Source organism: Mixophyes fleayi, chromosome 5 (genome assembly GCF_038048845.1).
Source record: "Mixophyes fleayi isolate aMixFle1 chromosome 5, aMixFle1.hap1, whole genome shotgun sequence".
NCBI lineage: Eukaryota > Metazoa > Chordata > Amphibia > Anura > Limnodynastidae > Mixophyes > Mixophyes fleayi.
The window spans coordinates 212,700,261-212,721,885 of NC_134406.1; the positions used below are offsets into that span (position 1 = coordinate 212,700,261).

At 41.3% G+C, this 21,625-nt stretch overlaps 1 protein-coding gene across 2 annotated transcripts in view; it reads left to right on the forward strand.

Annotated features, from left to right (window-relative positions):
• The window catches only part of LAMA3 (laminin subunit alpha 3), a 183,752-nt gene that overhangs the window by 84,091 nt on the left and 78,036 nt on the right, over positions 1 to 21,625 (forward strand). For both annotated transcript variants that reach the window (XM_075213429.1, XM_075213427.1), the window contains exons 20-28: positions 1,544 to 1,643; positions 2,641 to 2,797; positions 8,356 to 8,488; positions 11,161 to 11,303; positions 11,754 to 11,851; positions 13,026 to 13,179; positions 13,804 to 13,961; positions 20,281 to 20,389; positions 21,359 to 21,456. In XM_075213429.1, the coding sequence (XP_075069530.1) occupies positions 1,544 to 1,643; positions 2,641 to 2,797; positions 8,356 to 8,488; positions 11,161 to 11,303; positions 11,754 to 11,851; positions 13,026 to 13,179; positions 13,804 to 13,961; positions 20,281 to 20,389; positions 21,359 to 21,456 (1,150 nt within the window). The remainder of the gene's footprint in view (positions 1 to 1,543; positions 1,644 to 2,640; positions 2,798 to 8,355; positions 8,489 to 11,160; positions 11,304 to 11,753; positions 11,852 to 13,025; positions 13,180 to 13,803; positions 13,962 to 20,280; positions 20,390 to 21,358; positions 21,457 to 21,625) is intronic.

Here is a 21,625-nt window from a genome sequence, read left to right on the forward strand (position 1 = left end):
ATTTACACTGGACACCAAAATACTCTCAACCTAATCGCTCATCATTTCACCTCTAACTACACTGTCTGCCCTGATAGGCTCCTCTGTCTACAATAATACACTCACTTCAGCCCTAGACAATGTAGCTCCAACCACCAATTACAGTCTCCCACCGTCCAAATGTCAACCATGGCAAACCAATCAGCTAATGACAAAAGTGCTCCTGGACTGCTGAGTCCCACGGGAAGAAATCTCTCTCCAATGCCTACTTCCACCATCCTTTTATCTGACAACACTGCCGTGCCACTTGCCAAGCAAACCTATCTCACTTATCTGATATAGGCCCAATCTTCTAACCCCAGATGCCACTTTGGCAACTTCAACTCATTTCTCTGCCCACCTTCACCACATTCCCTTCCATTCTCACAACCCATGACCTTGCCCCTTGCTCCAGACAAAACACCATCTGACAAGATGTCTCCTCATGCCAGACCCAGCGCACCCTATGAACCTTCTCCTGCACTCCCCAGTCCACACTCATTTGTCCCGATCACTGAAGTCTCTGTTCTCACATCATCATCTCACCCTACAAACTGGACACTGTAGGGTGAGAAATCCACCTCGCAGCTTTTGTGTAGAAATACATTACAACATAATGAGAGTTAAGCCTCGTATTAAGAAAAAAATATAAAAAGAAACTCCTAAGCAAAAATGTCAGTTGGTGTACAAGCAGCAAGGCATCGCCTTATTCAATAATGTGTCCATGGTGACACAATGTCCTTCCAGTGTCAGCCGGACCCGCCGGCATTGCTCTTTTAACGTCGGCATTGTGACTGTCAACATTGTAAAGCTGTCACCATAAAGGAAGTGTCGGCATTTAGCCTTCTGCCATTTTCATGTTGACAGGATAATTGTCGACATTTCCAGTGTCTGAATTACGTACCCAACCCCATCCGTGAGATGAAACAGTTATTCAAGAAAGAATGGGTCAAAATTCCTGCAAGCCAATGTGTGGAACTAATTAACAATTGCCGTAAACCCTGCTCAAGGGTGTCACACCAGTTACTGACAGCAAAGGTTCACATTCTATTTCCAACAAAGAATTTTAATGTTGGATAATTTTGATCAATAAACGAATGAAAGATTTATCTCACCTTCTAGCGCCACTGTCAGTTGCTAGATCTCAGGATAATTGTGACATGCAATTATGCTGCAATTGAAAATGTCTTGAATATTGTGATAATGGTAATGATAGTTGAGCTCTGACATGTATAGTATTATTATTGTATATTTATATAGCGCCAGTCATATTATGCAGCACTGTACAGAGAATACGTAGTCATTCACATCAGTCAATGCCCCATTGAAGCTTAGTCTAAATCCCCTACCATCCACAGACTAGGGTCTATTTTGTCAGATGCCACTTAACCTATCAGTATGTTTTTTGGTTGTTTTATGGTGTATGCATCGACATCATAATTTAAAGAGCACATTGCTGACAAATACAATATGACAGGTGGGAATTTAGCATTACGGTGCTTTAATATTGCTTATTTTGTGACAGGTTGTCAGTGTGATGTAGGGGGCGCTGTCAGTCATCTGTGTGATGAATCTTCAGGAAAATGCGTTTGCAGAAATAATATTGAAGGCACAAACTGCAACCAGTAAGTTTATTGTATGTTTGCTTACAGCTAAGCAGTGTTATATTATAAGTTATTCTTTTTCTTCCACTTTACTTCCTCAGTTTATTTTTGTCTTGCTAAACCACCTGTTCATAGGTTTACACAAAAGTAGCACTTTTGTGTTACTCTGATCCCAGTCAAGGAGGTTCACTATTACCTGATTGCAGCCGAAGATAATAGGGGGAGCAGAAGAGGGCTTTCACACCTTTAATTTAAACCTTCTCGGGCTGGAGCTTTGTAATGAATGTGGCATCTGAATAAACAGAAGCCACGGCCTACTCACCCAGCTTCTGCATCCATTACACATCTTCTGTCCATAGTATGGAATGCAGTATATCAGTCTGCTGCTCCTCCTTTGACAGACACTGTAATCAGGTATCAGTCATGGGTAACACGAGTGTCTGCATGGATTAATAGCTAGCTGATATCCATAGCTACAGAAAGCCATGGCTTTACAAATGTTGCACCAGTTCTGCATATGGTACCTTATTGGATATCCCATCAGATGCTGCCTGCATTGAATTCCCTCCTGAGAAAACACTTCTCTCTGCTTTCTGTGGTCCTCTTCTGGTCCTAAATCAGCTGAAGGCCATAAGAGGACAAGCACAAGATTTCCAAAGGGGGATTTGCACATGGCCATTTCCATATTCTCAGTAAATGTACGCTCCACACATGTGTTATGGCTAAAAAAAACCTTCTTCTGCCCTGGAAAAGTATACAAATGATTCTGTGCTGCACAGAGTCAGGGTTTCTGTAGTGACAACAATACTGGAGCAACAGATTAATTTTCACAATCAATATATATAGTCTGGAAAGTAAGACTGCAGACTTCTATAATTCCCTTTGCACTTACCTCTGATGCCAATATGAATGGTTGGGTCCTAGGTGTGGTTACCTTAACCGCACCATTGGGTGGGAGTGGGGCAAAACAAGCAAGATTTTCATTATGTCAATCCTTACAAATATACTATTCTTCCAGGCCAAAGGAAAACTATTACTTCCCTGACCTTCATCAAATGAAATATGAATTTGAGGATGGCACGAACGCTAATGGAAGGGGTGTGAGGTTTGGATATAATCCCCTGGAGTTTCCAGGGTTCAGCTGGCGAGGATATGCCCAGATGTCTTCCATACAAGTAAGTTAGTGCTTCTGACATAAAAAGCCGGCAGTGAGCTTAACATCCCCATAGGGCTCTTCTGCAAATACCTCAGCAGAGTAAATTCTGCAACATATATACCAGTATGATAGAAAGTTATTGCATATTTATCTTGGTGTCTCCAGCTCTGGATGGAGGGCAACAGAACTACTAGAGAGGGTTTGGTCGGACGGAGTTTTGTCTTCTACATACAGCAGTAATAGCTACAGGTTCCATTGGCAACCAGGAGAAACTATAATCTGAGGACCAGCCATTACCTAGTCCGAAGAAAGCCTGTATATCCTGAGTAATGCCCCTAGTTAGATCTAACCTTATTTTATAGTGGAGTTAAACATGTACCTTATAGAATTGGTTCTCATGTGAGACAATCACCAGATTTCTTTTATTTAACATTATTTATTAGTAACATGGCATTTCTGTATTATATATTCTAGTTTGATTTACTGGTGAGAAGTAGCTTTTCTTTCTTACATCAGTCCAATATTCAGTCAAATGTGTGGTAAAACATGGCTATACTTATACACTGTACTATATATTTGGATTATTTATTTGTATTTGGACTAAAAATGCTGCAAGATACTTTAATCAGTAAGGGCCTGATTTATTAAGGAACTTAAATTAAGAAGTTTCATATTTAAGTCTCCTGGACAAAACCATGTTACAATGCAAGGGGTGCAAATTAGTATTCTGTTTTGCACATAAGCTAAATGCTGACTGTTTTTTCATGTAGCACACAAATACTTGATAGCTTATTTGTATACTGAAATTTAAAGTTGATATTTGTGTGCTACATGAAAAAACAGTCAGTATTTAACTTATGTGCAAAACAGAAAACTAATTTGCACCCCTTGCATTGTAACATGGTTTTGTCCAGGAGACTTAAATATGAAACTTCTTAATTTAAGTTCCTTAATAAATCAGGCCCGAAGTGTATAAAGTGTTTTGAACTACAATTTCACCATATTGTCAAAAAATGAAGTCACGTTACACATAGTTATCTTGCACCATTGAATATTTAGTGACAATTCTAATTCTACAACAACTTTCTAAAAGTAAATATGTCATCTTTCAAATTTCTCTATTTTGTCTCACTGGTATGACCCCTACTTACGTCTTGATAGCTTGCATTGGTAAGTCAGTAATCTACATTTATTTTACGTACCATCACTTTAAATTTGGATTCAGTGATAATATAAAGAACAAGCGTCTCTTTGAAAGTAGTGGGCAAGTCCTGGTTACTGCCACCTCGGACATAGTGTGAAGATTTGCCCACCTTACGAGAACCACCTTAAATTGAGATCACCTCCTAGTATGTACAGTCTTCATCACTTAAAGCTCTTTAGCCACAGACAATACAGTGGCTAAACCTACACATTGCATGGACCTCCCGGGCCACCCAGCACTCACCTGTCCACCCATGTCGGGATACTTTAGCGGTCAATACCAACCTGGTGCACTAATTTGTGTGCTATTTTTCCTTTTAGTAAATCACTCTCTGCCGCCTCCTCAGGTACATAACTGCTAACTCTGCTCATAATGTGGCTCATTTAGGGTCCAGCATAATATGCGTGCCATTAAAAAAAAACATGTACACATTTCAAAATAAACACATAAATGTGATACATTTAAAGTGCATCAAGATACAGTTTATCTCCATGCATCGGCACACTGGAGACGCCATTCATCATCTTCAACTTGATGCTCATGAATGTCATTTTATTTGTACAAAAAAGGATTAACTAAATACATGTAAAAGAACCAGCTCCAGCACTCGTTGCCTAGGCTGGTACGGGGGATGAATAGCAAAAGCCGCTCCTAGAATTGGACTATGACAGGTTGGGATGGTAACACAATAGCAGGGAAACACACAAAGCCCCCTTTCATAATGTCATCAAACCCTAGTCTGTCCAGCACGGGGCTGAATTCCCTAACAGAATTGGCCCCCATTTAGTTAAAAAAGCCCCATACTGAAGCGCTAGAGCTGTTCCCAACACCTGCCCTGTGGCTGTTGGGGTAATATTTAGTTAAAAGTGAGATTTCAGCATTTTTGCTGGTGCACTACTGGTTCCAGCATGCTCTGGCAGCCCCTAACCTGCATGGTTATGCTGGCCCTTAAAGAATTACAAGAGTCAGCATGTCCTGGCATCCAGGTTCCACTAAGACCTGGATGCCAGATCTTAGCGGGACCTGGTCGTAATGTGAAATAAACACACTGACACCATGAAAAAAATATTTTATTAAAATAAACACTTCTACAGATGGGTGGCCAGTCAGCTACTCATCATTACATATTGGTTTTGTTTTGATGGGTCAGAGTGTGGGAAGGTCACTCTGTATTGGCAAGTAATGTGTACACCCCCACATGGGCCATAACCTTAATTAAGTACATTACTTTAATGTAATTCATATACATATTATTATTTTTTTCGATGGTGGGGACAAGTGTTTTTATAGGCCCGATACTGCCGGGTGCTTCAGCCCCGTGCTGAACAGTTTAGGGCTGGTTGACATTGACAGGGTGACCTCTACATTGCTGACTTCCCTGTTATAGTGTCACAACCCCAGCCTGTCATAGCCTAGGGCTGGTAGTGGCTCTTGCCCAATGCTGTTTGCTCCTCCATTTTTTGGGGGGTGAGGGTGTAGTGTATTTATTTAAGTCGCATCATAGTGTGGACCTTTGTCCTGGGGTAGAGCAACCACAACATATACGTCTCTTGACAGTTGTATCTGCGACTATCTCTACCTCCAAGTGGAGCACAAGAATGTACTTGACTTCCATTAAAACACCCCTTCCTTCCCCGGTTCCGCCTCTCCAGGAAGCTAAAGGCACAAGCCAGGGACACGTTAATAGTGTAATATGCACATAGCGACACATGTTTTTCATGCGCATGTATAGTTGAAAAGAGTATATTTTTTAGAAACGGGTCTTGCGTCCAACTAACCCTCTCACCATCCTTCCCAGTGCTTTGTCTCTCCATACATCTACATACAGCATGTACATTAGCAGTTCTTTAGGCATTCAGAGGATTATTTGATATTTAGATCTATCTCTTGTTTTGCTTTGTCTCTCTACAGTCTGGTCTGCTCTGCATGCCTACAGCTTGCATTCCCTTCTATCATCTTCTTAACTCTGCTCTGCTCATTTTTCTAAATATCTGTAAAAGAAATGACTCAATTGCTGAAGGATTACTTCATACGTGAGGCTTCATTTGTAAGTGTCTTTCCTTTGTACACAATTGGATTTGTATGTTATCTGCCTTGAATAAAATCTTAATGGTCAAAAAATATATGCATTACACCATTATATAACATGCAAGTGCTACCTCTTTAGAATGGATATATATATATATATATATATATATATATATATATATATATATATATATATATATATATAGCTAATACACACACACACACACACACACACACACACACACACACACACACACACACACACTGGTTGAATTGGAAATTTCGAAGTGGCTGTGTTAAAAATGTAATGGGAATGTGATTGAATGGAAGTGGCAGTATGGCATACCATATACATATACACAAACATGATGAAGTGGGCGAGTATACAGGGGCATTTTCCATATCTCCACTTCTAAATTTCATTTCACCGCTATATTTTTTCTTAAGGACAAATTTATATTACCTTTGATTAATTTGGTTTTATGCAAAATGTTGCTGTAAGGCATTGCTTTATATTTTGATGGCTAATAGCAAAAATTAATAGTAATAGAACAAAAAAAAAGTATGTATATTATGTGAAGAGTAATATATTTGTTTCTGTAGTGTTCTGATAGGATTGTATTGAACTTTCAACTAATTTCCATGAACACGAAATGTGTGTGTCTATTATGGGTTAATTCTTATTTGTTTCCATTACTTGTCATTTTAGTGTTCGTATGCTGCCCAGTGTAGTGTTGTGCAATAATTATGGACATCTTGGGGTACATTTACTAAGAATTGTGTTTGGTGGTGGTTTTAAACCGCCAGACATCCCTGGCAGTTTACTGCTCCAAACCGCAGCATTTACTAAAGGGTGAATTGAGGCCGCGATGTAAAATGCTTAGCGATGGGTGGCGGATCGAAAACATATAAAACACCAACGTTTTGGTCAAAACCACTATCAAAATCTTCATAAAAGGACAGGTATTTTTTATACCTGATTCTGATTGGCTTGATGCATGCTCTTTCAGCTATCTTGTCATTCAGAATATAAGAGGAGGCACTTTGACATATAAATTATGGGGACAATTATTGTTTATTGATTAAGGGGTAAAATTAAACTATAATTAACGTAGATGGGCAAATTTAATTTTTTATTATATTAAGGGGACAATATTATTATATTATTATACCATGGGTGCACTATGTATTGCCACATGTGTGCATCATAAATAATTATTGCCCCCATTAGCAATCAAATAGCATTGCCCAGTTAATATAATTATAGATTCATATTTACCCCATAATACAATAATATTGTCGCCATAATATAATGAAAAATAAAATTTGCCCGTCTAAGTTAATTATAATTTAATTTTACCCCTTAATCAATAAATAATGATTGCCCCATGATTTATATGACAATGGTGCTTCCTCTTATGTTCTGAGTGGCCAGATAGTTCAAACAGCATGCAGTTTAGCAATGTCACCCCATTCAAACCACCTCTTTCGTTTTGGCCGTTTGGATGGCAGTTTTCCAAATCCCAGTTTAGTAAGTTATTAATATTATTATTATTTATATGGCGCCACAAGGTTTCCGCAGCGCCTTATAAATGCAAAGTACAATACGAACAGTGGATCGTACAGGGTACAACAAAACAGAAGGAGACTAGTAAAACCAAACTCCAATAGCTCCTAGCACAGCAAGTACAATGCCTAAGGAGGAGAGGAATGGAGTTTAGACAGAAGGGAAGAGGGCCCTGCTCGTAAGAGCTTACATGCTAAAGGGAGTGGAAACAGAGAACAGGCACGAGAGGTGTCAGTAGAGGGGATGAAGCACAAGAGAAGTGTGAACAGGAAAGAGGGTGAAGGAGAAGAAGGAAGGAGAAGGTTAGGTGGATGGCTGGTAGACTTTGAGGAACAGATGGGTTTTGAGTGCCCATTTGAAGGAGCTCATTTTAGGGAACAGACGGATGGAGCGAGGGAGGCCGTTCCAGTGGAGGGGGGCAGCGCAGGAGAAATCTTGAATTCTGGCGTGGGATGAGGTGATCAGTGCAGATGAGAGACGACGGTCATTGGCCGAGCGCCGGGAGCGGTCAGGAGTGTGGATGGAGAGGAGGTTAGAGATGTAAGGGGCAGTAGAGTGGGAGAGAGCCTGGTAGGTGAGGGTGAGGAGTTTGTATGTTCATCATTGTTAAAATCTGTAAAGTGGTGGTTTTTTAAAATGTTGATTCTGGCCATTTTAATGGCAATTTGACCATTAGTATCCATCGGAAAAATGGCCAAAAAAACTGGCGGTTTGATAAAACCGCCCTTTAGTAAATCTAGCCCTTTGTACTATAACCATTTTCTATATTTTTCCACAGAATGAAGTAAGGATACCAGTTAATGTGGGCAAATCAAATCTCAACTTGTTTCGTATTATTGTGAAATACATTAACCCTGAAGTAGATGCAATAACTGGACGTATTACTGCCTACAAATCTCGCTCAAGTAAAGGTAAGCATAGCAATATACTACTATAATACTATTATAATACACAAGTGACATGAATATATGTAAAAGGGCCTGTATAAAATATTCTTATATTTGGAGAGTAATTATATCACATGATTAGTTTTAAAAGTGTTCTGTAATGATATGCATAATTGTCAGTGAAGGTGAACCACCTCCTTTATTTCTGTGATTACATTGCATAAAATGCAGACAACACAACCTCTGCATCTGGCCCGACCCCAGCCACTCACAGATTCAGGAACCTGTAACAGATTTATCTCGCATGACGCAGGTGTGTGACAGGCTGGCAGCTTTCCCTTTACTCATAAGAAATTTAAAATACATAATTAAACTAAAACAAAGTATACCAAAACATAGCAAAATAGTAAATAGAAAAATGTTTGAATTTCCTTGTTATAAACCTACCAATTATCAAGAAATAATGCACCATGATCTATATAATATAAGGATAATCACGTTGGAGTTCAGTGACTTGTATAATACTCAATCATGAATTTAAATGGTCTTGGATATCTTCTGTGACTTCTAATATCTTTATATATGTTATATTGTTATTTATTTCTAAAGCACCATCATTTTAAGTGACTCTGTACAATGGGACAATGACGAGACCTCAAATCGTAGTTTATCCGGCTGTTAGCTGTTCTGGCACACGCACAGCAAGGATAGCATGAGATAACTGCTGGAACTGCAAACACTCCTGGGGGTTTATTTACTAAACTGCGGATTTGAAAAAGTGGAGATGATAGCAACCAATCAGATTCTAGTTATCATTTATTTAGTACAGTCTACAAAATGACAGCTGGAACCTGATTGGTGAATATACCCCATGGCCTTTTTTGGGGAACAGAGCTTGTTTGGGACCCCTTATGCTTCCGATCTGTCCATGTCAAAATGCCTTTCCCAATGCATTCCCTGGCACCTTTCCAGCATATCTCTCTATTTACAGTTCCTATCCTATACATGTCCCCCACACTTTTTCTCAGTTTTCCACCTCATATTCTATATTATGAAACATATATATACTCATATAATCCTTCAGTCAGCTAGCTCAGAGCTTACTCGTGTCCTCCCACATAAGCATACACATAGATCTCCATCCCTCTTTTCCCCCTAAGTCCCAGTTGGTCAGACGTCATCATATTCCCAAAGAGAATTGCTCTTCCACACACCCCTTCACCCCCAGCATGGTCTATATGGCACACTAAGCCCGGTAATCCCTGGCCAATTACACCAGGGCTCCCCACAGCCTTTCCTCATTTAGGATCCACTACTGGTCTAAAGATTGATCCAGCTGAGAAATAGGAGACTATGGTCAGTGTCACGGTTAGCTTACAGGAAATTGATCCCTAGGCTCTGCTGAACATAGCTAAGCCCACCCACGGGCGCGGAGTCTAATAGACAGGTAGTTTTCACCAGAAACCCCCGCAAGGAGGTATGGTCTTAGCTGCACCAAATCTGCAGGTCGCGGTCCCGTGAGTGAGTGTACAGCAGAACGATGTGGGGGAGCCAGGTGAAGTGGATGGAGACGAGGGAGTCCACAGACGAGTGGTATAAATAAAGGCACAACAATAATAAAGGCTGATGGTCAGCAGCCAATAAGTCACTAGGAGAATAGGTGCTCTGTGGTATACAACGAGAGGACAGAGGCTGTCACTATGAAGTACTTTGGAGATGGTAAAAGAAGTACTGGAGCCTGCAATAGTTCAACACAGCCAGAGGCTGAAGGCTGACTGGAGTGGTGGAGGTAACTCGTAGTAACAGCTGATGAGTCACAGATGAAATAGCAGCTCTGAATAGTAGTGATGAGAGAACTGGAGCTGTCACAATAGAGTACACTGGAGATGGTAATAGCGGTACTGGAACAGCGATAGTTCAACATGGCCGCAGGCTGAGAGGAAACTGAAGTAGCGGAGGTAACCCATGGTAACAGCTGATGAGTCACAGGTGTAATAGTGCCTCTGAGTGCTAGCCAGGTACTATCTGCGGGACCGGAGTGTTACAGTCAGATTGGAATATTCCAGTTTGAAGGGATGAATCTTTAGGAAGTGTTTACATAGGTACTGTATTAAAACATTTGCTGAATATATCCAATTTCATAATTACTCCTTTACCTCGGCTATCGCCTCCACTCCCCCACCCGGTACCACCCTATTTGTGTCTTCCACTCCCCTTTAGGATGTAAGTTCCCATGAGCAGGACCCTCTCTCCTCATGTTCTGCTTCTTTTCTTGCTTCGCCCTCTGTACCTCTTTTCCTTCTTCCCTAGCCTGGTCTACTTGGGCCCAGGCCTACTTCATGTTAGACATTGTCAATAATCTGAATTACCAAGTTATCTGTGTATCATTTGTTTAATTAGTAGATGCCTGGTATTTGTAGTATTTTGTATTTCATGTATTATGTAATGTGTTATGGATGATTGCTGTCTGTATATTGTATATTGCTGTAAATATCATGTATAGCACTGATGAAATTTTGTGGTGTCTTATAAATACAATTATATATAATTAGACAGAAAGGATATGATTATAGCCTATATGTACATTTTTTACTTTGATGTATTCTTTTTTATTTTGTAATGTAATTTATACACATAATCGTCTCATTCGTGACACCACTATTGTCTAATTGTCTTGATTTTTTTTTAATCTATAGGTTCATTAGATGTCAAAGATATCGTGTTTCCCCCAAGCAAAGAGCCAGCATTTCTTACAGTGCCAGGAAACAGCTTCGCAGAGCCTTTCTCTTTGGTCCCTGGAAACTGGATAATTACAGTTGTAGTGGAAGGAGTGCTCTTGGTAAATTCATTGCCCTCAAACCACCTACTTTGCAACATAATAGATTTTTACTCACATTAGATTTTTACATACTACTCAAGGACTTGGTAATTACATTTGTTTAGTGCTGAGTTATACAACTTGTGGCTCAGCAGATGTGGGGAACTTTACATTTTACACTGTATGTTGTAAATTTCAGGTCTCTGTTATAGCTGTTATAGCTTAGTGTTCATAAGAAATATATATATATTAAAAATGATATATTATATTCGCCTTGGGAATCCATTACTTTTATAGGGTCATATGGTCAATAATATCCTTATAATTTTCAGTAGGGGTACATCAGGCTATACATATATTTATATTATATAAATAATAAAGTTATATTTATCCAAAATGTTAATATGTGCACAAAATAAATTGTGTCTGAGTACAATTATACTAAGCTATTGTAATTGAATTAATTTGAAGGATTACCTTGTGCTGCTGCCGAGTGATTACTATGAAGCCTCCATACTGCAGCTCAGAGTGACACAGCCATGCAGTTATAATGGACCAGTTGGTGAAAAGTATGTATGACTATGTGAGCCTCCCGGTGAATCCATTGTTCTGCAAATAACCTAAGGATGGTAATCCCTATGAAGTACTTCAGAAGGATCATTTTGTGCTTACAGAACATTTTTTACCGCCCCTCATAAACACAGTTTCTCTTCAGATCATCCCACTCTCTGGATATAATCGTTCCTTTTAAATAATGATTCAACATTGTTTCAGATCAAGGGTCAGGCATTTGACATGACATTTACACAAGACATAAAAGCCACTCGTACTTCCTTTTGGGTGCCAGATATAGTGAAAGAACTGTAGGACGCTAATACCACTAATTTGCATTCAAGTTCAGTGTTACCGATTTCCAGCAAGAAAAAATAAGATTGTCCCAGGAAAACCATTAATCATGGGAGCCCAGTTTCAGACACACATCATTTGTTGTGTTTTGTACTGTATGAGCCAAAAGGGATCTAGGTGTGCTTAGCATTTAGTATTAAGTTGAGTATACAGTATGTGAAAGAATTTAGTGGCTGTGTATCTTACAAAGTGTTTAACTATTCACCACTGACATCTAAGGTCTAAAAGAAATATAAAAGTTTTGTCAGATCAATATTAAACTTTCTGGGTCTCATTTAGAGTCGGACGCAAAGTCTGTTTTAGGCGCATTGACCACAAAAACACTATCACGCATGTGCAGCCAGCACCATATCCGCCTGCATCTTGGATGCAATTTGCACTTGCGACAGCTTGCGGCTTAGTACGAGGGAAAGGGCGGAATGCGGAATTGTGAAGGCGTGAACTTGTATAATATAGACACGGGGTGTGACCTCGTAGGTAAATCCTGGATGCAGTAAGGCGCAGACGCAACACACGTCAAAAAAGGTCTAAAACTATGCGGCAGGAATTAGGTAGCGCAAGTAGTTAGCTAGCTGCAGGAACTGCTCGCAGCTCTGTAGGGTATTACCAGTGGGACGCAACTGGGGTTGCTTGCCACTCGTAATACCTTACCAAGCTGCGGCACACTCCCACTCCTCCAGGTCTTAGACGCACATTGCGTCCGACTCTAAATGAGGCCCTATATGACCACAAATTTATGAAAACGGCATCCTTTCACTTTGGTCTTAAGTGATATAACCCTTTAATAGATGTTTACAGACAGTTATATTGGAAAATATTGTTTCTTCTGTTCCTTAGCTGCTTAGTTTATCAGCATTTGCCCATGGAAAAGTTTACTTGCATTCACGGCACTGAGATGGACTATTTCAACCAGGATGGGGTAAACCGGCCAATAAATGTTCGACAGCCAAGTCTCGGACACCCATTGATGGCAGACATTTCTGGAAGACAGGTAGGGTATCCTCATTTTTAAATCTTTGTTTTTTTTCTATGACATAAATAAAAGAATGACATCAACCTCAGTATTGTGTACAACTGTGCTTATGTTTAAGCCAGACAAGCCAAATTTGAAAGAGAGTCCTCTGAGATATAAGAATAGCTGAATAGTTAGCACTCACCTGAAATTGCAGATAAGATTTGTGCATGTTAGAGTGCTTTGCTGCACTGCTCATGTCAAATGCATATGTATAGTTTTGAGTAATTAGCAGTTGCAGCCCAGCCGTGTTGATTCAAGGGGTCCATTTGTGATCAGCCAATCAGAGATGCTTGCATTTGATTGGCTGCTTGCGCATTAACCTCCTCAGGTCAATTTACTACTTTCATTCTCTGCCTGTTCTAAAGTTGCTCTATAGCTGAAATTAAATATACTTTAAAATAACTCAATGCCATAATACCATAAGTACATAAACTATACTAAACTAAAACAAATATATTCATCTAATAAAATTGTGTCATATCTGGGAATCACTGTCGAGCTAGAAATCTATGCAGGACCATCTGTAACATAACACATCTAATATACACACACTATTTATATTGTCTGGTATTAAATAAACATTTACATTTCTTTCTACAGGTGGAAATTCGTTTCAGAGTAGATGTCCCTCGGGGTGGGCGTTATTGCCTTATTCTTGAATATGCCAATGAAGACAATCAGCAATATTTTATTAATGTGATGACGAGCAATAACCCGGCTGCTGCATCCAGAGTTAGACTGTACAGCTGTAGATACAGGTATTCCCTCTGGTTCATACAATGTATTAAAGCCATTTTCATGTAATAATGTGAAAATATTCACCTGATTTTTAATGACTAGAGAGTGGACAAATCAACCTGTGCTGAATGAATACGTATGTCCTTTTACATAGCATGTTATCACTTATGGCTCATACTTATTTAGCGCTTGTATACAGTAACTCCTCCTGTCTGTTTGTCCTAAGTAACCACAGACAGCAGCTCTTCCATCTTCCTTTTTGTCATATGACCTAAGTGCTTATTTATTGAAGCCCCTTTGCATTGATATGGTGCCTTTTTATTTTATTTGTGTAATGTTTCTGTGCATTTGTGACCTATGTGTATTTACCAAACACAAGTTAAAGATCATTTACTTCCTAAAATTAAAATAAAAAGAAACAGAAAATTGGCAAACTAAATAAATAACTTACTGATAATATGTTTGTAGTAAGAGCACTTCCTATATGATTTCTACATTTCTAGTCACCATGCCGCCCCGCTCCTTTCCTATACCCATCCTCTCCCCTAGCCCCTTTCTCTCGCCCAACTCTCACTGCCCCACCCCTCACCCTCCCCCTCGCTCCATCAACCCTGATAATCTCATCTGCATATCCCCTCTTTCCTCCCTCCCTTTCTCTTGTGCCCTCTGGAACTCCAGGTCCATCTGAAACAAACTTTCCTCCATCCATAATCTCTTCATCTCCAACTCTCTTAATCTTTTTGCCATCACTGAAACCTGGCTTACTTCTTCTGATACCGTTTCACCCGCCGCTCTCTTCTACGGGGGCTTCTCCTTCACCCACTCCACCAGACCAGACGAGCGTCCAGGAGGTAGAGTGGGCCTCCTCCTATTCCCCTAACTGCACTTTTCGTGTCATTCCTACTTTACCTTCCCTCTCCTTCTCCTCCTTTGAAGTACACTCCATCCGTCTCTTCTCCCCCATCCACCTCCGTGTCTCCGTCATCTACCGTCCCCCAGGCCCCTCCTCCCTTTTCCTTGACAACTTCGCTGCCTGGCTCCCCCACTACCTTTCCTCTGACCTTCCCTCCATCATACTTGGCGACTTTTATATCCCTATTGACAACTTTTCTGACCCCGCCACCATTAAACTTCTCGCCCTTTCCTCCTCCCTAGGCCTTACTCAGTGGACCTCTTCCCCCACCCACTGTCTTGGTCAATCCCTTGACCTTGTCTTCTCTCATCTCTGTGATCTCTCTGACTTCTCCAACTCTCCCTTCCCACTATCTGACCACCACCTCCTCTCCTTCACTCTGTCCTCCTCCCCTGCTCCTGCCTCGCCCAAAGCCACCCTCAATAGACGTAACCTAGATGCTATTGACCCCACCTCCTTCTCCTCCTCTCTCGAAACTCTCCTTTCACCCCTTCCCTCCCTGGCTTGTCCCGACCAGGCCTCCTCTCTCTATAATCACTCCCTCACCACTGCCCTGGATGCTGTTGCCCCGGCATCTTCTATCCGCCGATGCCGCATTATTCCCCAACCCTGGCACTCAAAACTCACCCGCTTCCTCCAAAGATGCTCTCGCACTGCTAAACGCCTCTGGAGGAAATCTCGCTCCCTGGCTGACTTCCTCCACTTTAAATTCACACTCTCTTCTTTCTCCTCTGCCCTCTCCCTCGCTAAACAATCCTTCTTTAAGTCCCTCATTTCTTCTCAGTCCTCCAATCCCCACCGCCTCTTTGCCATGTTCAGCTCCCTCCTCTCCCCCCTCCCCCTCTGTCCCGCCTACCCTCTCCGCTTCTGACTTTGCCACTTTCTTCTCTTCCAAAATTAAGGCCATCGGACTGAACATCTCCTCCTCCCCTTCTTCCGCCACCCTCATCGCTTCACCTCCCCCATCAACCAACTCTGGTGCTCCTACAGCCCTACAACTGGTGAAGAAGTTTGCTCCCTTATTCTTTCCTCTCCACCCTCTACCTGCCCTCTCGATCCCATCCCCTCCCACCTCCTTCGCTCTCTCTCTCCAACGGCCTGCTCTTACCTAGCACACCATTTCAACCTATCACTCTCCTCTGGTGTAGTACCCTCCTCTTTTAAACACGCTCTTATCTCTCCTATCCTCAAAAAACCCAATCTTGACCCCACCTCTCTTGCTAATTATCGCCCTATCTCTCTTCTCCCCTATGCCTCCAAATTACTTGAGCAGATTGTCTGCAGCCGCCTAACCAGTCACCTCGCGGACAATTCCCTCCTTGACCCTCTCCAATCTGGCTACCGCCCCCTCCATTCTACCGAAACTGCCGTGGCCAAGGTTACTAATGATCTCCTATCAGCCAAATCCAAGGGTCACTTCTCCGTACTTATCGTCCTTGACCTCTCTGCAGCCTTTGACACCGTGGACCACCCCCTCCTGCTGCAAACTCTTCTCTCTCTCTGCCTCTCTGGTTCTGCCCATGCCTGGTTCGCCTCATACCTCGCTAATCGCTCCTTCTCTGTATCCACGTCTGGTTCTTCCTCCTCCCCCTACCCTCTCACCGTAGGAGTCCCGCAGTGCTCTGTTCTTGGCCCTCTACTCTTTTCGCTCTACACTTCCTCCCTTGGTGCTCTCATCTCCTCCTTCGGTCTTCAGTATCACCTTTATGCTGACGACATTCAACTCTATATCTCCTCTCCTGATCTTTCCTCCACCCTCCTCGCTCGGGTATCCGACTGCCTCTCCGCCATCTCCTCCTGGATGTCCGAGCGCTTTCTCAAAATCAATATCTCTAAAACTGAACTCATTGTCTTTCCTCCGCCCAGACTTCCATCCCACGATGACCTCTCTATTGTCGTCAACAACACCACCATTTCCTCTGTCACCCAACTTCGCTGCCTGGGTGTCACCCTCGACTCCTCTCTCTCTTTTGCCCCCCACATTCATTCCCTTGCCCAAGCCTGTCGCTTCCAACTACGCAACATCGCCTGCATCCGCCTGTTTCTCTCTCAAGATGCCACCAAAACTATCATCCACGCACTTATCATCTCCCGCCTTGATTATTGTAACCTCCTCCTCACTGGCCTCCCCCACTCCCATCTCTCCCCCCTCCGCTCTATACTCAATGCGGCCGCAAGACTCATCTTCCTCTCACGCCGCTCCTCCTCTGCCTCCCCTCTCTGCCTTGCCTTACACTGGCTCCCCATCCCCTACAGAATCCTTTTCAAACTCCTCACCACCACTTACAAGGCTCTCTCCAACTCTACTGCGTCTTATATCTCTAACCTCCTCTCCATTCACACTCCTGCCTGCTCCCTGCACTCGGCCAACGACCGCTGCCTCTCCTCCACCCTTATCACTTCTTCCCACTCCAGAATTCAAGACTTTTCCCGTGCAGCCCCCCTTCTCTGGAACGACCTCCCTCGTTCCATCCGTCTCTCTCCTACTCTGTGCTCCTTCAAACGTGCACTCAAAACTCACCTCTTCCTCAAAGCCTACCAACCATCTACTTAACCCCCATCTCCTCCCTTTGCTCGTCCTCCCTTCTCTCCTCTTGCCTCAACTGGCTCCTCTTGTGCCTGGTCTGTTTACCCTCCCTTAGGATGTAAGCTCGTATGAGCAGGGCCCCCTCCCCTCCTGTCTCCATACCTGTTCTTCCGCTCCGTCTTTACTGCATATGAATAGCCGGAGTCTCTGAAGTATTGGTACTTTTTGTTCATTGTTCTGTATGGTTTCACCCTGTATAGTCTACTGTTACTATTGTGTGCGGCGCTGCGGATACCTTGTGGCGCCTAACGAATAAATGATAATAAATGATAATAATAATAGTTAAAGAAAATGTGTTTATTTAACTCTTGCTGTTATTTGTATTTACATTGAAAGGACAGTGCATTGGTTTTACAGATAAATTCAGCAGTAACTAGCCGTGCACAAAAAGATCTGCAGCCAATGTCTATATCAGTGACGGTTTCACCCAATTGCCCTCAAGCAGAACATACAGAATATAAAGATAGAGATATAGTGGTACGGCGCTGATCCCTTGCACGTAAAGATTCACAGAGCTAATAAACAATTTCATAGTGGATGTAAAACAGATATATTCAATGGGATACTGGAGCCTCAGTCCATATTCTTATTAGAGTAATGATGTATAACAGTCTCACAGTGTTGAATCCAAAATGATTCAATTTCCACTGTCCAAAGATCCACCGAAATACTGAAAGTCGCTTGATAGTTACTTGAATTGATATTTATTAAACGTAGAACGTATCCTCAAAACAAGAAAGAAAGAGTAATAATAGTGTAGTATGTCCGGATCTTACATGGATACACTCTGTGTGACTGACACCTGAACACTTTAGATACCAAAGACAGTGTGTATTCTCCAGATTCCCAAACCAATGAAAGCCAGAGTATGTAATGCCAAATAGAAATTCACACATGAAGATTTTAAAAGGGGATCTCCTTCCCCTGATATGAGGAGCCCCTCTAGTAGATGTACTTACACAAATATCAGTTACACAGGCTTCAATGCAGCTTTAGCACCGAAATTTCTCAAAACATCCCTTCTGGATTCCTCTCCCCAGTCATTTCCGATGTTACCATATTCCATTCGTAGATTTGAAGGACAAAAGGATAGGTGGAACAAATGGGATAATATAGTGCTCTTTCCTTTATTAAAATAGACTATAAAACAATTATAAAATCAATCCACAATCTAAAATTGCAGCACATATAAAGGAGAGGCAAGGCCGCCTACCAGAGTCCCATGTTCAGACAGCGTGTAGCATGCAAATCAACGACGTTCCTCTGCTGCATTGATGGTAACTTGTGCTGGAACCCTGATGTTGGACTGCTCTTACTACACGACCCTTAACATACGGTCTTTCTCAAGGCTTCTATCATATGTGAGCAGCTCTCATGCCTTTTATACTTGCACTTTCAAACAAGCCGGGCAGTATTTTCACAGTACAATGTCTGGAATCCAAGCCTCAATATCAAAACGAGTCCTGGCATTTAATATACAATCTTATCCTATGCAGAATGCAACCCTCAATATCAAAACGAGGCCTGGCCTTTACCAGGGTGGGGAATGGGTGGATTAACGTAGGCAATGTAAAGTAAGGGTGTTCTCTTGCAGGGAACGTCCAAGTCAGCTTCAATTTCAACCTTATCTCCTGCACCAACAAGGGGTCAAATGTAAGTTCTAATGCCACCGGCTCAATACAGTTTAAAAATAAATAATTAAACTGTAAAGAAAAAACATGAGGTCTCTCCCTCCCAACGATATTAACTTGTGCTGCTGACCTAGTCCCGGTAGTCACAAAATCGATTGGATGGGGGGGGGGGAAGCGCGGGGTCTCACGATTTTACGATGTCCAGCACTTGGCAAGCCAGCCAGGGCTGGTGGCACTATAGCAGGGGAACCTGCAGCATGGGGCACCCCTGCCATAATGACAAACCAGTCCCAGTTCCTCCCTAGGCGGTGGGTGTGGTGTAATAAACTGAATTAATTTACTGTAAATACTATTTTAGTTTATAAATAATATTTTAGTTTGTGGAACTACAGGTCCCAGCAACTCTAGACTGTCATTAACAGTCTGGGCATGCTGGTGTTTGTAGAACTACAGGCACAAGTGTATGCTGAACCACAAGTGCCAGCATGCCCTGACACATATGGCCTGCTGAGCCATGTAGAGCCCCAAAATTAAGTTCAAAAAAGCCACACACCTCATTCATACCACATTATTTTACTAAAAATATAAAAAATACACATATGCTTACCAACATCTGTTTTCTTCATCTGTAAAGGATCCATTCTTGAAAGCTTTTAATCTAATAGGCTTGTGTCCATAATAAAACCCAAAACATTTCAGGTCCTGTAGCTGTCCAAAAAAATGTACCAATGGTCCTATAGTTGTCAATACAAAATAAACCTCCAAAAATATACCACAGGTTGAAGACAAAAATATCTTCTTGATGCTTGCTGAACTCCAAATAATCCTCAGGAACTGACTTAGAAAAAATAAACTATTAAGGCAACACAAACGTTTTTCCTCTATGGAGGAGCAACCGCCACAGAATGAAATATGAAATACACAATGTCTATTTATAACCTAGGGATTTTCCCACTGACATCGTGGAAAACCGCTAGGAATAAAATAACATTACCAATATATTTGGGATTTGGGTAAGATTGTGCCCCATAATTGATAAGGTATCAACACTATTAAAATTTATATGCTTGAGTAATAAAATTGTTTCTTATTTCAGAATAGTCAATGCTGCTGGTGATTTGTTTTGATTTGCATGTACAAATATGTAAGAGTAGTAGTTGTTTAGACAGAGATGAGCTAAAACCAATATATTTTATTCTTTACTCCAGCTTCCTGTGCCGCAGTATTGTAGTGGACAACATGAATCGCATTGCAGTGTTTGAGTTGTTACCTGAAACTGAAATACATGTGACGGGGTCATCCGTCAGTTTCCTGCTGGTGAGTTTTTCCATCTGAAAGAAGGTATCAAGTCTTTTTTTTTATTTCAACTATTACTAACGTACAGTCCCCTTACCTGAACATATTTTTCTCCATACAACCAACTATTACTAACGTACAGTCCCCTAACCTGAAAATATTTTTCTCCATACAACCAACTATTACTAACGTACAGTCCCCTAATCTGAAAATATTTTTCTCCATACAACCAACTATTACTAACGTACAGTCCCCTTACCTGAACATATTTTTCTCCATACAACCAACTATTACTAACGTACAGACCCCGAACCTGAACATATTTTTCTCCATACAACCAACTATTACTAACGTACAGTCCCCTTATCTGAACATATTTTTCTCCATACAACCAACTATTACTAACGTACAGTCCCCTTATCTGAACATATTTTTCTCCATACAACCAACTATTACTAACGTACAGTCCCCTTACCTGAACATATTTTTCTCCATACAACCAACTATTACTAACGTACGGTCCCCTAACCTGAAAATTTTTTTCTCCATACAACCAACTATTACTAACGTACAGTCCCCTAACCTGAACATATTATTCTCCATACAACTATAGGGGCACATTTGCTAGATATAGGTGCAAAATTTGCACTGAAAAGTAACAACCAGTTAGAAAATAGCTTTTATATGTACAGTGCAATTTAAAAATGAAAAGTAGCTGGTTGCCGTGGGTCAGGGCAAATCGTGCACCTAAATTAGTGGTAGTAAATAAGCCCTATGGGTCACAGATATTAGTTTGACTGCCACCACTATGTGCTAATGTCCGGAAATGCTCAGGGTGCCGGGAGCTCCAGTTTCCCATGTTCCGCTAATCAGAAGTTCCATATTTCATGTTTTCTATGTGATTTTAAAGAACAGTCACTTTTTTTCATTCAGTTCTACATTATATACTTTATTTGTTTAGCATGTTTGTCTGATGTTTTTGTATTTCAGCACAAGGTCTGCGTTGTTCCGGTAGAACAGTTCTCCATTGAATATGCAGAGCCCAAGGTCCAGTGTATTGCAGCATATGGACGAGCTCCCAGTCAAAGGTAAATGTACAGAATATATTTAATTTTTCTTAAATACAGAATTAAGTATGGAATTAATGAAACATCTTCCCTAGAACATGTTTCTTAAATGGTTGTCATGGGGTTTAGTCCATTGCCTCTGTGCTGCTACAGTATATGCTGTTTCCATTTTGCTGATTAGAATAGTGAC